Consider the following 13,537-nt stretch of genomic DNA (forward strand, 5'->3'; position numbering starts at 1 on the left):
AAGTGTGCATGTACAAAATTACACATGCAAAACTACAAAAAGTGCTGAGCAAGGTAGTTCTGTTGGGTTGGGTTGGTTGCAACAGGTGCAAAAGCATAGCATGCACGTTTAGCATGATCTTTCTCTTTCTGGAAGATGTCAAGAGCTTTAAGAAAACTGGCACAGCAGCTGCCCTACACCTGCAAACAGGTAGAGTGAAGCAGGGACAAAACTAATCTGCATTACCCTTAGAAACAGCAATTATGAGAATGACATCAAGCCAAAGAAAAAAAATCTTAATGCTGAATGAATGCATAACACAGATATTTAAACCTGTGTAATCACACATACATTCAAATACAACTTATTTAAAGATGTGGTCCAAGGCAGAAACTGCAACTGTTTAGTCACTTTTAACCGTAATTTATCTTTTCTTAGGAAGCCAGTAAGCCAAAGCATTAAAGAATATATACAAATATATTGAATTAAACTTAAAAATTCATCAAGGTTTTACTTGCCAAAACCTTGCAAAGTTCTACACAGATTATATTTTAAGCAGACTATCTGTCTGCTTTCTGATTTACAACCCAAACTTGCATACACCTTTCTCTAACTGAGATGAGAACTTTGCTGAAAATCAGAATAAAGTATGAAACAAACCTCCATATAGAGTTGTGCCAACTGTGCCTTCTCCCACAGGCAGCACTCCCTCATCTGAATAGTAGTTTTTTGCTGCAACTTGTATGGCATAACTCGAAAATGGCTGTAGGTTCTCTAAGACAGCAATAGGACCCTGATATTCCTGTAAGTCAGAATCAGAAAATAAACATGCATTCTTAGAAAAGTGAGTCATATGTTAACCCAATCATCTGTCAATGAAATGTGTGTTTAAAAAGTAATACAGTGGTGGTTTTGCTTAGTAATATGCTTTAGTGTTAAAAAAAAAAATTAGTTAGAATCACAGTTTCAGTAATAGTTCCCTACAGAAAAGAAAGCAGATAGCAAAAAAACAAACAAGCCAAAAAGTAGGGAGGTACTTGCTCAAAGGAAAACTAAGGAATCTACCATTCACCAAATACCATAGGGAAAGGACAGTTACTGATGGGATATAGAAATGGAAAAAATCACTGACAGAATGCTACAGAATGGTTCGAAAAAACACTAGAAGGGATATCACATTCCCTGTTTGTAGATGGTATCACATGCATTTCTGTGTGAAGCAGCCATACCAGTGTTGTTTGCTGTGGAGCAGACACACATTGTCTTGAGCTCCTGCAGATGTTGGTGGTTTGTCTGGAAAATACCAGGTACGTTGGCGTAGGCTGGGATATGCCAGGGCATGGCTGCTGTGGTGTGACAGATGGCAAGCTCAGTGTAAAACTGGTGTTAGTCTTAGCAAGGATAGTAGGTTTCTCTGTGTCTGGCATGAGTGTCAGGCATCTTTTATCTAGGAAAGACATCAAAAGATTAAAAATTAGAATTATGACTGGACCAATCCAAACTTGCATGGGATTCCACCACCAGTGATATGAGAAAGAATAACTACAAAGTATTCTTTCGGCTTTCACAAAGAGAAGCAGAAGAAAATTACACCTGAACACACTTTGATTACTTTCATGGACACAAAAATAGTGCTCCTCAAAGAAACTCTCATTTATCTTTTATAAGATACAACTTTAATAAAGAATTTAGGTTCTTCTTGAAGTAGAAGATGGAAATGCAAATTGTAGTTGCTGTGTTGTCAGGGCAATACATATTGATGAGCCCGAACTTGCCTGTTACAGGTAAAACAGATATGCTGAATAGACATTGCCTTTCTCTAGCAATTAAATGTTATCTGCGCTTTTTTCCAAACAGCTTTTGATGTGTAACATAACAACAGATAATGAAAGACAAATTTGGGAGGTAGAAAAGGAGTCTGGAGGGAGAAAACAATAGAAAATTACACTGACAGTTACTGAAAAGTAACAAAAGAAAATTCCTTACCAGTTGATGTACTTTCAAAAACAAATTATAAATCTATTAAACGGGTTCCTGCTAAGAAGGAAGAAATTTAGGCATGTGCACAGGGAAGAAGGTACAAGAACCAGTGCTTGCCCTTAGGCCACAATAAATGACCTCATAGTCAAGTTTTTTCTCCCAAAGTGAGCAACCCTGCCATTCCTGCCAAAGTCAGGTTCATGCATATTCCTCCAAATATATTTTCAGTAGTCATTGTAAGTTAGAAAATCTCTGTGGGGATCTCTGAGTAAAAATAATCCATTTGGACTGAAATTTGGTTCTTCCCTTTCTGCACCAGCTAAGCCTGGGGCTCTTGCAGGAAACCCTGTCCCTGTGGAAAAGGATTGGCACATTCTGTACCAGGGCCAAACCAGGCTCCTGCATCAATGCCAAGACCACACAAATCTCATGAGAACAAACACGCCCAAAGTGTTGGCAAGAATAGCCTGAGCATTGGTCAGAGCAGCTGCAGGCAGGCATGACTGTACCAGCTACCCAAAAGAATGTGAATTTTTTTATTCCAAATAAGTTCATTTTGTTAAAATATTCATTTGTATATTTGCCAGCTTTTTTATGCAAAATTGGAGTTCAAGAATTATTTTGAATGTATTCATCATGGTAGTCACTGTTCTAAACCTCTGCATGTACAATGATAATCTCTGTAGGTACCATGAATCCTAATTTTCTATTAAAACTAACATTTTATTTCTTTCATTACCATTCTACAATGGTTTGTTAAAAATATTAGGAGTTCTAAGTGAAGCCTGGGTCTACTGCAATGTAACCAATAATTGTCTCTTGAGTATTTCATTATAAATCACTTTATGAAGCAGAGTTCTTTTCTCTTTTTCTTTGGAAGGACAGACTTGTTTTAGTTTTACATACCTGTGAATAAACTCAGAAATCTGTGTCATAACAGGGATCATTATCTAACTCTTGCTACAACACTGTGGAATATATTTGTTCTTTTTCTGTGCTGCAATGTGCACCACCTTTTCTGACACAACTTCGCAAATAGGCAAAGTTTGGCATTAACAAACAGAGGCAATATTCATCATCAGGAGCTTCCATTGTATCCAACACAAGACCAGTCCTTATATTCATCCTTTTCTAAATGTGCGAATTGTTGAAGCAATGTTCAAATGCTCAAATCCATGAAGCATACTTTACATAAATACACATATAGCACAATCTGAAACTTAAATACATGCTCTCAAAGAAATTGGTTATGTTCACAAAACAACCCAGATCCCCCCTACCTGGATATGATTGTGCTGCTGAACTGTAAGCTAAGATTTTCAGCGTATGATTTGCTCTCTTGTGAAGAAAGTGTCTTCTGCTTTCTTTATTTGCTAGCCAAATTTCTGTGTATTCCTTTGTTTCAGTGGTCCAGTATATAAATTTCTTATCTACAGTCAAGCTGCCAATTTTATTACCTGTAGGAAAACACTGTATAAATAAGTTTTATAGACAACCCTGAGCAGATGAGTTTACAGGAGCAGGAAGATGCTTGAATTCACAGTGAGGCCATATAGGTATCTTGGACATACTGTATCCTCAAAGACTGCCCCTTGAGATTTCTGATATTTTCCAGTGGGTGTCATGAAGCTGAGACATTGTTATTACAGTTTGCAGGTGTAGATCTGAAGGTGTTTAATTACCCATAATTATGGGAACTGCTATTCAATTAACAAAAACAACAAATAAAATACGAAAGCAAGAGCTGTCTAAAGATATTTTGCTTATTTTTTTCCAAGATGAAAACCACCATGATATGCCATCTCTCAGGAACAACAGAACAGCTTTACCAGCATGCCTCCTGAAAACTGAACAACCAAGTGTTATTATCACAAGAAGTAAACCATGGAGAATTTGCCATACAAGACCCTATCTGTGGAAAGTACCTTCTCCAATGATGAAGTCTGCAAAGCCATTTTCAGGCATAAGTTATTTTATCTCTTCATTGAGATAAACTGCAATAGGTGTAGCTAATATGAAACCCTGGCAAATATGTTAATATTCTAAGTGAAATATAATGACAAGTAGCACTTGAGGCCATAACATGTCTTTTACATCTTACTAGAATACACACTTGCATTAGTAAGCATCTTCACACTGCTCTTTCTCCTAGTTTGTATGGGCAGGGTACACAACTGGAAACACATAACACAAACATTCTGTAGATATTGACTGTAGATCAATCAGTTTTATAAACAAAGTGCTTCATGAATGCTTTTTTCTGAAATGAATGTTGCTTGAAGTGAGAGACAGCAAGAATCACAAGCTACCTAGAAAAATAAAAGACACTCAGACCTTGAATATTTGGAATTTTGATAATCCTCCAGCAGTGGCAACCATCCACATCTGAGGCCCATATTTCATCTCTTCCTCTGATAAAAAGCAGCTGGGGATTTTTGGAGTCAGACAAATCTACACTCATAGGTCTTCCTATCTCTGCTTCTGTGACATTACAGGTGCAGTTCCTCCTCTGTTTTTCTACCAGTCCTTGTCCCAGGATGTGGTGCACGGTGCTGTTCAGAATATCATAATAAAACATGTGGCTGCCATTGTCAAGCTCTTCCATCCAGTACAAGCGGCTGCCAAAGAAAACGCATTGCTTTCAGGAGAAAAACCTCAACCTAAATGCAATCCTAGTCTGACACAGTAACTGGCTATTCTGGATAAAATGGTTACTGTAAAAAAATTGTTGCCTGGGGCTGACTTTCACTTGCATTATCCATATAGAAGAACTTACCAGTATTTAAGCATAATTTGAAATCTTTACTCAAACACAGAAATCTTTTTGAAATTAGGTACATCCAAGCTCAGGTAGCAGCTCTTAAGTAGTACTATATCCAAAAATTTCTGAGATTTGCATAATTCCAAGACTCATCTACAATAAAAAGTCCTTTTTGGTCTTTAACAGTTCAAGTTTTAATGAAAATCATGTCTAAAATTTGCTTTAAAAACATTATTAGTGGTATTAGTGCATTACCTTAAGAAAGGATATGACAACAGAGATGATACAGTAGAATTACTTTTGCCCAGCTGTATGTTCAAGGCTGTTAGAGATTTTTTCTTGAGCTCAAGATCAATAACAAATATTTGAGTTACATCCTGTGATGTTTTCAGGGCAACAAAGAGATGTCTTGCAATCCAGTCAACTGTGATGGCTGTGACATTGTGAAGATATGCATCTTTGAAAAACTTAAGAAAAAAAATAAAAAAGGACAGAATTTTCCAACCTGATGTTAAAATATTGTGAAAACCACCTCATTTTGGAAAGAAAAATGTCTGCTTGGGAAGTAGAAGTCAAAATACAAAGATGTGTCATAGATTGGCAATATTTTTAGACAAGTCAAAATTATTGCTTCACAAATATCAATTGTTGTTTCCATATACTTGAAATTAGAATGAAGTAAATTCAATTAAATTAAATGTGATACAAAATACAAATTTCTTGTATTTACTAGTATTAGTTTTAAATTAAACATCTGATAAAATATCAACAAAGAAGATGTCAGTATTACAGTACAACTTTAACAATTGCATACTCTGGTCATTTTTACTGCTTCAAAAACAGTTGGCCATAAAATAATGGCAATAATGGTCATGTAATGATCATTTTCCTAGATTCTCTCAAGTAAGGGAGTAAACAAAGGAATACCTGAAACATTGAAGCATTCTGTACATTCAGAACAAAAAGAGAATCACCAGTGATATAGTATGCTTTGTCATCATTAGCAGTATAACAGATGTCCTTTACATTAGTCTTTGCTGAAAGTTCCCATATGGTCTGACCACTGTCTATGTTGGCAAGAAACAACTTGCTGGCAGAAATAGTTATTAGGGTTGGGATAGGGAAAAGATCTGGAAGGAAAAGGGCACAGCAGAATTAACAAAAAAACCCCATCCTAGATAATCACAGTTGTTAAAAAGAAAGCAAGTACGAGATATGAATAATTGATGAGTGTGAACTTATTGTACTTGTTTGCATGCCTCAGTAAATAAATAAAGTAATGAGATGCCCTCTTGTCATCACATTCAAACTACTAAGACATTTTCAGTGGCATTGAGAATGCTTGCCTAACAAATTTAAGCATAGTAAAATAGATTTGCTCATTTAGTTACCTTTAACAGCCAAACTAGAAATAGCCTATGATCTCTAGTGGATCTCTAACTCTCCTAGTTAACTTTGACCACCTAATTAGAAATATATGATCATCTCTAGCAGTATACAGATTGCAGGTGAAAACCTACTGTACCATGCTAGCCTGGAACTGCACAAAAGAGTTAATTTAGCATAGTTTTGAGGAAAAGCTTGAAATGCCCAAAATTTTGTCCAATGATAAGGTATGTGTCAATCTTTCATATCAGAGGATGTAACCATTTCGTCCATTGTGTCTGCTGTATGTCACATAAAATGTTGGGGGCTGTTTATCAGATTACCAAACTCTTGTACTGTTATTTTCACCAGCTACTGCACTCAAACCATGAGATGGTAACTAAATCATCCATACCTGATGAATTCCTCTCTGCCATATCAGACAGAGGTCCTGGACCTACAGAGGTGAAGGCCTGCACCTGTGGGACAGGAGATTGATAGTCCTGTTAAGTAACAGCACAAATGACTGCATTTGAGAGCCTGTAGAGTCAATTGAGACAAAACCCCTGTCTGCTCATCTAGGAGTATAAGTGTGTGCTCTGTTTGACACGAGGCAGTGCTGGTCAGTTCAAAGGCTACATTCAAGCTGGATCCATGGCTATGAAGAGAATTTTAAGCATTGGCTCAGAGATTCACAATCCATGCTGCATCCAACAGAGCTGAAAGAACTCCAGGCAGTCTTTTTGTTACCTTCCCCAGCCTGGAACAATTCCTACTATTTGTTGACCTTGCAACCAACATGGCCTTCTCCCCTATCAGTATCTGTGTATTACATGCTCTCATGCTTTTAAATTGTCTTTCAAGCACACATTCTGTCTGTTCCAAAACTTTTATCCCAATGAAAATATGACTTCTTGATCAGTTTTGAGACTGGAAGTCTCTTTCCATGGAAGCCACATGAGTGTTTGCATTTCTCAAACTGTGGCTCTGTTCAAAGGACCTGTCACTCTCCACCAGATCAGTTGAATCTGTGTTCAACTCACAGTTTTTAGAAGTAGCTTGGGGAAACCTCTAGAAAAGCTTATTTTGGGTTTCACCATTTAGTGAACAACATGATACACAGAGAGGTTAAGCCAGGTATCCATGGGTGAGTTAGCAAATCAGCAGTTCTACAAGCAGAAGCAACAAGATCTTGCCCCAAGCCAAAAAACCATCTCCCAGGCAAACACATCAGACTGCACAGATAACATCTAGCATGAGACAAGCTTAGTAATTTTTCATACCTGAAACCTCACTGTGAGGCTGGGAAGCACGTCCTTGAGAGAAAACTGCATCTGGATGGGTTTAACATTGCTTTCAGTCCACTCCATGGAAGTGCCAGCAGAGCTGCTCTGATTCAATAGCTGATAGTAAACCTTGAACTGTGTTAATATTCCATTGTCCCTTTCAGGTCTGTCCCACCTGAACTCCACAAGGACCCTCCCATCACTTCCTTGTAGGTTATTTTGTAACACATATATTCTAGGGTTCTTAGGGGCTGAAGGAACTGTATAAAAAATAAAGATAAAATACACAGAACAAAATACTCCTGTTAAAACACTCACCCAACCTCATAACTAACTCTACAGATTATCTAAAGCTTAATGGTAATTGCTTTCTGTTTTTCATTAATGTAAGGCTATCTGATTTTAACTTGCCTAACCAAAAGAAAGAACTGTATAAACAGGAAAAAGAATGCACTCCTGGACTGAGATTGGGGCATATCCATTTAGCCAAGTCCTGAATGTAACTATGGGGCTGTAAAAATTTTCACAACACAGAGCGTATTCTATCCCCTTTCCTATTCACTTCAAAATCTACTGCACCTCATAAGCTTTCTCAGTGCTTCAGTCACACAATGCTACATTTTAGCTAACTCAATTTTGACATGCATAAGAGCAAAAATAAACACCGAAGCAAGAGCAAAATGTGTGTAACATTTATTAAAAATCTGCTAAGTGGTTAAGATATTGCATGCAGCCTTTTGTGTTCATTTTAATGAATTCAATTTCTCTTTCTTGCTAGTAGTTACAGGCACACAATGGATATATTGTCCTGCATTTTCTGTTCTGAATTCAATTACTTCAACTGTTTGCATTAATGGATGCAATAGATGATCACCAAAGATACTCAGAAACATGTCCTTGCAACTCTGCCTGCATCTGAGTAGCTCTGAAAGCTGCTCACCCTTTGCCAGGGTTTCACTTGCTGACATTGAGCTGCTCCCAGTACCCATTACACATGAAGAACAGGATGTAAAATGTTAGTACCTCCTTCAGGGGCTCGAAGGGATACAGATGTCGTCGGTGCCTTGCCCCAGTATGTGTATGGAGTGACAGTGAAATCAAAGAGTGCAAATGGTTCCAGCCAATCCACTCGGTAGGATGGCACTGTCAGATTATGGGGGTGAAGGCATCCTTCACCCTCCAGAGACTGCAAATGAAATTAAACAGAACAAAATAAAGCAAGTCTTTCTTCCTACTCCAAAGGCCTCCAGTTTTCCAAAATTCCCTCACCAAACTGGTCACCTAATTCAAAACACAGCTTCTCTTCCCGTGAGTGGGCACTGTGTCACCAGCTCCTGTGGCACTGTAGTGATGTGCAGCAATGTGCCAGCAATCAGTCCTTTAAATTTAAAGCAAAGCTTGCCAAATGCACTGAAGAGGGACAAAAGCTAGATTTCACATTCAGGCAAAGGCTGTCCCATTGCCATCTCAGAGGACACTTCTGTCTCTGAGTTACTGTGAGAGGCTTTCTCACTAATTTTTGATCACTGTAATCTCCTTGCTTGGCTCTTCACATCCCAGCCACTAGCCCAGAGTCACTGCTGGCTGCAGTGAGAAGCGGGACAACTTGCACTCTGATTGCAATTTAGTTTGGTTCTTGACTAATTTGTAAATGCCAGAGAAGCAACAAATTCCATTTCTATTTTAAAATAGATGTATCAGCAAGTAGACACAGTAATACATATAGATAACAAGGAGGGATTGCATCAATATCCTCACTTGTAGAGCTTTTGATCCCACGCAGTAGAAGACAGTTCCCCACTCCACCTTTGTGGAGGGACTCCAAGTGATGTGGAAACTTGAGGAATTTCCTTTAATTCTAAAAGAAGACTCTGGCACTGAATCTGGAATCACTTTTGGTGTAGAAGAAAAATTTCCTGTCCATTAACAGAAGAAATAACAATAATAATATAAAGAATGTGAGGAATAGGTAGACTATTAAATGTGACTTAAAACATTAAAGTAAATCCTATAAGCCATCATTAAATAGAAACAATAAATAACAACACATAGTCTTTTTATCCATAAATATACCATCAGCTTTTATAATTGCATATTATCCTGACATATTTATCAGGTAGTATATATATATATATATGAATATATATATATCAGGTGTAACCTGATATTTTTATTAATAAGCCAAATGACTAAAGAATTTCAGGAATGAAGAACTGCAGGCTGACAGTGAATACCTTTATTGAGGAGTTTAGATAAAGAAAATAATGTACCTGGCAAAGGTTTAAGTGATGCCTGAACAAGGGTAAAGGCTGTAAACTGTGCTGGTTGTGAGAAGGGAATGCTGATGCTCTGATTGACTTCCTGGACTGTGAGGATCTGAAGCCTATTAACCCAGAACAGACGACCACTGTAGTATTCCAGTGCACCCTGAGATATTTCTGAAGTACTCCATGCTGCAAATTCTGTGATGATGGCATTACCACAACTATGGAAATGGAAACATGTATGAAATTAGCAAATTGGTAGCACACATGTAGAGGGAACAGATCTATGCAATGTTTGACATGTTGTTAAGTTTCTTAGAATTCAAGTTCTGAGTATTAAAATTCAAATTCTAAAATGTAGGAGGCAGGAAATCAAATAAAATTTTTTCTTTAGGATCTTTAAAGTAGAACACTTTTCAGAATATAAAACTTTGCATAGATCTGGCATTCATTCCCTTTATTTCATTGGAAAACAATTATAAAACGGTTTAAGATTCTGCTGCATAGATGTAGAAAAATGAGTATTGTGAAAAATCATCCCACCTTCTCTCTGCAATTCCACTGAAACAGTGAAGTCTACTTCAAAGCATGAGATTCTCTATATTCATTGTATCAGGAACCCAGAGTTATTCGACCTTGCTAGTTTCCTTCCATTATTTATTTATATCTATTAACATTTTTCTTCACTGGGATCACTGGTGATTTAATCTGCCTTGTATATTCATCTTGGTAAGAGATTAAATATGTTGTAGGAGGCATGATTTTGCCATCTCAGAAATGTATTTGAGCTTAGCCACCACATGCCATCCAAAACAAATTTGGAAAGGCTTTGACACACCATCAGGTCCATTAGGATGGATCACTTCTAATCTCTGTATTCAGGCATGCCAGGGACAATGATTTATGGCTGCCAATTGGTTCATAATGGAGCTGCATGTTCCAGCTAAAACTAATCAACATATTTTGATCCTTTAAGTGTTTACTATTAATCATAGTAAGTCTAAAATCAGTCATAAAATTCATCTGATTCCCCACAAAGCCAGCCTGCAACATTATGGGTGCATGTAAATACAAATGCTGCTCAATTAAGTTTAAGCAGTTTAATCTGATGCTTGGAAAAAAATTTAAATAATTGCATTCTCCACATGGAAGGGAGAAAAAACATAATATGCATTATTAACTCCGCACTTAAAGAACAAACCACTATTTTTCTCCAGGTTTTAGTATATAATCAATCTAACCCATAAACATTGTTTGCTGTGTTTTGTCTTATTAAACTTTGCCTTTCTGGAGTAATGCAGCCATTTCATGTTCAGGATGATCAAGAGGAAAGCCTGCTGAGTACTGTTGGCTCAGCTGAGAAAGTGATGTCGCTTCAATCCTGGAATTCATGAAAGATGAGCAAGTTACAGACCTCCAGGCACTTGGAAACTGCCAAGAGTTGTAAATGCCAAGATAAAATAGACAATAAGCAGCAATTATTTCCTAAAATTAAGTCTAAAAATTGATTGACCTCAGTTCAGTTGAGGTTCCATACCGTGTTTCTCTCACTTTAAAACTGTTACCAACCATCACAACACATAGTTTTCCATCAGCTAGCTGTGATCATTAGCTCTTCTTTTTGTCTATTGTTAAATTAGTAAATAGTGTTCCCAGCACTGGACAACAATTTTTTCTTGAAGAGTATGACAAAAACTAGAAAATACAGACTTTCTTAGCTGTGCTATTCATTTACTTACCCTTCTTTGCAGAGTGAAGCTCTGTATAGGTTTAGGCATAGATTATCTTGCACAAGCCAGTAAAGAAAACCATGGGAGAGATCCAAAGTTAAGCCAACCACCTAAGAAAAAACAGTCCAAAAAGAAATTTGGACACATCTTCACTTCTGAGGTAAGAGCCCTTAGGCATAACAGTTGTCTAGACAACATCGTGAGTAGCTCTTTATTGGCAGAAATAGCATTACTACCATGAATGTTTATTCTAACACAAAAAGAGATAGCACTAGAAAATAATCAGGTCCTTGGTGGATGCCCGCTTGTAGCAGCTGATGATTTTCTAGATAACATTTTTTTAACACCTGTCACAGTGTTCATCCCTGGAGTATCTGAGTACCTCAGATACAATGGCAATATCACAAGAGCTTAGTGGAATTACCTATCAACACCTCCAGAATACCTCTGGTATTTTAATATTCTTTGTCTGAAATAGGTGAGTGATATCCAGTCTAAAAGTCAGAATGACCTTTTGAAACAAGTATTCCAGGTCTTTTGCCTTTGTTTTCCAGCTTTGATTTTATACATAAACAGTTAAAATATTGCATTGCTTATGGAAAACAGATGCAAAATTTTAATTCATTTATTTGATTAAGCAGGAAATTTGATTTTTATTTAATTTTTTTTATTTAAAAATTTTTAAAAATTTATATTATTTTTTTATTAAATAAAGGGGTAAGGAAATTAAGCAATTTTCCTGTTCATTACTTCAAAGTTTCGTCTTCCTTTCAGGGAGGTGAAAGATTTGTTGTTTCTTTGTAATAGGACCTATTATTCAAAATAGTTTTCTTGTTTCTGCAGTAAACAACAGATTCTATACCATATGCAACAGTAATAAAAATCAGACATTTAATAATCTGTTCTGTGAATAACAAAGAATTTCCTTCCATAAGTTAGTCTGCTAAATGTTATCAAGTTTAATCAATTTTGTATCATTAGCACAGCTTACAAGTTGTTTGGGGTGTCTCTGAACATGTTTTCCAGCAGCTCTCAAACTTCTCATGCAAACACTAGTCAGAACTATTCTTTTATAAGCTTAAATTTCCATTATGTATGTAAGTGGAACAGCCTTTTTTCCCCCTAACTCTTCATTAATAAACTGCAGAAGATGATGACAGGAAAGCAAATGCTATATCACTTAGTTGTCTGTTGCTCCTTATGTAATCACATTCTTGACATATTTCTGTTGACATTGTATGTCAGAAAATCAAGGTTTGAATGATTGCTCCTGTAGGTTGTCCTGTTAAAAATATCTCACAGCGTGTATCTGCCCAAGTGTATATTTAGTCAGTCGTGCTATATTTTATCCCATTTACCTATTCTCCCTCCTATGCTCAACACCAAAAGACATCTTCCTGAATTTATGTTGCTTTTTTGAACATTTGGGTCCCTCTTCCTTGCCCCATTTTTTTTTTTTCTGCAGCTATAACGTTTTCCTATAGATGTGTCCATCTTTTTTATCCTGATCCCTGTATCACCATTATTAAAAGGCAAATAAATATTTGTATTATTCATTTTCAGGAGTTAGGCAGTAGTTTAACACCTCCCTTCCATTACACTTCAAAAACAGGTAAACATTTCCCAGTTCATGAGAGGCATTGGTCTCTGGGCACAACATGTATTTTGATGGTGCAATGTAACAGAACATCATGAGATGCAGGAAAAATTTAGCTATTTGAAATACCCTTTGACTACAAATATTGAAATCACACATAAAGTTCCACATAATGCACTTTGCTGCTCCCCTATAAATTACTTTTGTTCTAGTCATATTGTACAGTGTAAACAACCTACTAAGTGCTTTGGAAATTCTATGCCAGATCCTAAGATGGAATAAATCAGAGTGGCTCTGCTAAAATCAATCAAGCTCTGCCAATACACACCAGCTGAGCTAAACAACTGATCAGAAAATAAAATAATTGCCATAAAAGGATCTAGTTCCTGCCAAAGAAATTAGGCTTTCAAAGCTCTGCCTTTGTATTTGTTTAGGAAACCTGCCATTTTCACAGCAGTCTCTTCTATTCCAACTCCTAGTATTCAGATTTCAAATTAAAAGGATGTGAAGTTACAAACTGCTGAAGATCCAGCAGAACAGCAATTCTTTATTAGAAAAACAGATGGTGAGTACCA

The 13,537-nt window shown here is 36.8% G+C and overlaps 1 protein-coding gene across 2 annotated transcripts in view; it reads right to left on the reverse strand.

The window, feature by feature from the left end:
* ROS1 (ROS proto-oncogene 1, receptor tyrosine kinase) overlaps window positions 1–13,537 on the reverse strand; it is a gene marked incomplete at its 5' end in the record, with an annotated part of 68,700 nt that overhangs the window by 33,301 nt on the left and 21,862 nt on the right. For both annotated transcript variants that reach the window (XM_079297875.1, XM_079297874.1), the window contains 12 exons: window positions 640–781; window positions 1,209–1,426; window positions 3,240–3,416; window positions 4,294–4,577; window positions 4,976–5,187; window positions 5,648–5,850; window positions 6,501–6,564; window positions 7,369–7,631; window positions 8,395–8,557; window positions 9,130–9,287; window positions 9,642–9,856; window positions 11,375–11,475. In XM_079297875.1, coding sequence (XP_079154001.1) covers window positions 640–781; window positions 1,209–1,426; window positions 3,240–3,416; window positions 4,294–4,577; window positions 4,976–5,187; window positions 5,648–5,850; window positions 6,501–6,564; window positions 7,369–7,631; window positions 8,395–8,557; window positions 9,130–9,287; window positions 9,642–9,856; window positions 11,375–11,475 — 2,200 coding nt within the window. The remainder of the gene's footprint in view (window positions 1–639; window positions 782–1,208; window positions 1,427–3,239; window positions 3,417–4,293; window positions 4,578–4,975; window positions 5,188–5,647; window positions 5,851–6,500; window positions 6,565–7,368; window positions 7,632–8,394; window positions 8,558–9,129; window positions 9,288–9,641; window positions 9,857–11,374; window positions 11,476–13,537) is intronic.

The sequence above is a fragment of the Erithacus rubecula genome, assembly GCF_903797595.1.
Source record: "Erithacus rubecula genome assembly, chromosome: 2".
Lineage (NCBI taxonomy): Eukaryota > Metazoa > Chordata > Aves > Passeriformes > Muscicapidae > Erithacus > Erithacus rubecula.